At 39.8% G+C, this 3,717-nt stretch overlaps 1 protein-coding gene across 1 annotated transcript in view; it reads right to left on the reverse strand.

The window, feature by feature from the left end:
• Positions 1-2,063: 2,063 nt before the first annotated feature.
• LOC311150684 (nicotinamide riboside kinase 2-like) overlaps positions 2,064-3,717 on the reverse strand; it is a 3,037-nt gene continuing 1,383 nt past the window's right edge. Inside the window, exons 3-7 of the mRNA XM_084188188.1 lie at positions 3,696-3,717; positions 3,241-3,415; positions 2,534-2,712; positions 2,296-2,381; positions 2,064-2,116 (exon numbers count right to left, since the gene is read on the reverse strand). The exon at positions 3,696-3,717 is cut by the window's right edge and continues 27 nt beyond it. Of these exons, the coding sequence (XP_084044314.1) occupies positions 2,296-2,381; positions 2,534-2,712; positions 3,241-3,415; positions 3,696-3,717 (462 nt within the window). The 3' untranslated portion in view covers positions 2,064-2,116. The remainder of the gene's footprint in view (positions 2,117-2,295; positions 2,382-2,533; positions 2,713-3,240; positions 3,416-3,695) is intronic.

Below are 3,717 nucleotides of genomic sequence, written 5' to 3' on the forward strand. Positions count from 1 at the left end.
CAAAGGAACTATTTGAGGCAGTTTGAGAGGGACTTGGGGTTCTACAGTGAAATTGTATAATAAGAACTAACTGGAACAGCAATAGGCAAGGCATATTGACATAGGAAAGAGGCATAAAGCAATCACAGGTGTTATTAGAGAGAGCTAAGACAACAACTGGTAATGGCGATAAAGTTTGGGCTGAGGCTAAACAGAGTAAACAGGACAGGGTACCGTGTAAAGGAACGGTCCAGCAGGCATCAGCTGTGCAGCTGAGTGATCATAAGGTCCAGTGAACAGCAATATGTGAGTCCGAGAGCAGTTCAAATTGGTGCTTCAGCACAGCAAGCAGGAAGCACGGTTGTTGTTTGCGTGTGCTAGCGGGCCGGGGCTAGCAGATGGATCTTCGTGGTCGTCGCAATGGGAAGCCTGTTGAAACCACAGACGATTACGTCGGCAGACAAGTCGTGATGGATCGGCAGAGCTCCGTGTCGACTCTAGGAGGTCCCGTCTGGTTGACAGAGAGGTAGATATCCGGGAGATTAGCCTACAGCAACATCCATTCGACATCCATTTGGTTGCGGCTAGCTAGATCCGGTGCCATTCTTGAACATGCCATTCTTGAACATGGGGTGAGACAATCTTACTAATTTGCTAGAGAACCAGTTCGGATTTAAGTAAAACTTTTGTATGACTGAAGCTTTCAGTGATAGGTCTAATGCTTTAATATTTAATAATTTCTGTCCTCCGAATTCATATTCATTATATAAATAAGCCCGTTTAATTTTGTCTGGCTTGCCGTTCCAAATCAAATGGAATATTTTTTTCTCATATAATTAAAAAAAACTGTTCGCTAGGCGTAGGCAAGACCATAAGCAAATAGGTAAACTGGGATAATACTAAAGAGTTAATCAGGGTGATTTTTCCACAAATAGACAGGTACCTTTCCATGGTAGGAAGATCTTATCTATTTTTGCTAACTTTCTATTAAAATGTATTGGGAGTGAGATCATTTATTTAATTTGGGATATGGATTCCGAGTATATCCACATCACAATCAGACCATTTTATTGGTAAACTACATGGTAATGTAAAAATTGTATTTTTTAGTGATCCAATACGTAATATAATACATTTATCATATTTTGGTTGTAATCCAGACAGGTTAGAAAATGTATCTAGATCCTCTATGAGGCTGTGGAGGGATTCAAGTTGTGGATTTAAAAGAAAACATGAATCATCAGCAATGACAACTTTTTTTTTAAACTGTTTTTTTCCCCAGATGTCTCTGTATTTACGTGATCGTTACGTAGGCAGGCACTGCGTCATTATGGACTAGTTACAACTACTGTACAGTAGAGGTAGTTTATTTATATTTTTAGGTGTTGTTGTTTGTGGAGAGTTTTTGGTTCAATGTCCAATATTCATCAGGAATAAAAAAACTGTTTGGGTTTCTTTCCCTTTCCTGAATGCTAAAGCTTCAACAGTTCAGGGTGGTATCAGCGCAGCGGGGTATGACGTAAAAACGGAGACTAGGCATTTGTGTTGATCTTGAATCTGTCTTCAGGGTACAAAATGATATAGCTGAAGATGCAAAGCTGTATATGTTTCTATAGTGAAAAAAAAATAGTTTGATCTACTAAATGCTCTCACCGTAATATACAGTGCATTTACTGGATGGTAGTCTTGTGTTGCCACATTTCCTTGTTTAGAAAGCTGTAAATTGAAGTTCATTGGATTGAGAATAACCACAGAACACAGTAGTTGGATTAATATGTCTCTTTACGTTGTAGACACAATCCTTCCTCCCAGTGTGGGATGATTTTTGACCATGAATACACGGCAAGCACATAGACCTGTTCTTCATGTGTTTCAACACTGGGCAGTCCAGTTGGGCAAGCACATAGACCTGTTCTTCATGTGTTTCAACACTGGGCAGTCCAGTTGGTAAATCTTCTTAGAAAAGGTTACATTTTGATTATACAAAATTCAATGCTTCTGCCGTTCAGTTTTGAAATAAGTTAGGCCTTAAACTATTTACAGATCAATATTAACTTCAGGCAGTAGTATGGTAATAATGTTGCACAATATTATTATTTACAAGTTTATACACAAGTCTTCAGACTCCCTGGTCCTGCTGTGGAAGAGAGAGATGTAACAATTATTAGCATGCGATAAATTAATGGCGAATTATGTGTACACGTAAGTGATCCAATATATTTATTTATTTACCTATAAGTTGTTGAGCAGGGTGTTTTGTATGGAGATATTTACCTATAAGTTGTTGAGGAGGGTGTTTTGTATGGAGATATTTACCTATAAGTTGTTGAGCAGGGTGTTTTGTATGTTTTCATACACCTGGCGGTAGATCTCCTCTTTAGGTTTCAAGCCATCAAGGTACTCTGAGGGGGCAAAATGCCAAAAAAATTTAGTCTTTATAAACCACAGTGAAAATAGTGGAAAAGTTAAATACACACATATATTATAATATATTATAATAATTGATAATAATAACAAACATTATATGAACTCTGCAGCAGTGTCCAGTACATACCTATACCATGGTAGTTGTTTTCCATCTCTTTCCTGTGTTTCAGGTACATGGGCCAGACATGGCCTTCGAACAGACCAGGGGGGTCAGGGACTGTGTAGTTCCTTGTACTTCTCCTGCTCTTGCACTCCTCTTTTGGAATGACAATGTAGAAGCACTTGTCGTAGACATCAACAATAGGCCTGTGGGAAACAAACAAACTGTTTTTCAGAACAAGACGTGAGTTCCAAGAAAAGCTTGTGAAAAACTCTAGTTAACTCTAGTTGATAAAGTATAGTATATAGTTTGATAAGATAAGATTAACATTATTGTCCTCGAAAGGAAGAGAGAGAGAGAGAGAGAGAGAGACAGAGAGAGAGAGAGAGAGACACTGAGACAGAGAGAGAGAGAGAGACACTGAGACAGAGAGAGAGAGACACTGAGACAGAGAGAGAGAGAGAGAGAGAGAGAGAGAGAGAGAGAGAGAGAGAGAGAGAGAGAGAGAGAGAGAGAGAGAGAGAGAGACACTGAGACAGAGAGACAGAGAGAGACACTGAGACAGAGAGAGAGAGAGAGACACTGAGACAGAGAGAGACACTGAGACAGAGAGAGAGAGAGAGAGAGAGAGTCTAACTACAGACTAACTCAGGCTAAATGTTGTTGTCTCCGGACAGGAGTGTCTGATAAATGACTAACATGTCAATGTAAATGTTTTTCGTAAAACAACATACTTGTAGTTATAGAGCAGAAACCCTTCCACGATGAGGATGTGGACACCGTTATCAGGGTCTGAGTCCTGTGCTTCAGGTGTGACGCTGACGCCGTGGGAGCGGGCGAACTTCACTGGGTTCTCTTGCCATCCCTCTACAGTGTTAACCATGGCCTCCATATCCAAGGATGTGATCACTAGGAGAACAGGAAATAGACGGAACGATACGCTTCACCACCAGGGAACTAAAACAGCACAGCAGCCAATGTGCTTCAAAAAACACAACAGTCAGGTCTAGTAAATGGCGTAGCGTTCACAGAATTATTGTTTAAAAAAAAAAAAAGATTTTAAAAATTGTAGGTAAATTGTTGTCTATTACAAGAGTATCAGAGGAAACTTTTGAAGATGTCAATTAAAGGGAAAGAGTACATTACTCGTAGTGTCTGTTTTCATTCCTACAGCGAATCCAACTCTTACCATCCCACTGCCTAAAGCCGTC

The sequence above is a fragment of the Coregonus lavaretus genome, assembly GCF_964263955.1.
Source record: "Coregonus lavaretus genome assembly, chromosome: 23".
Classification (NCBI taxonomy): domain Eukaryota; kingdom Metazoa; phylum Chordata; class Actinopteri; order Salmoniformes; family Salmonidae; genus Coregonus; species Coregonus lavaretus.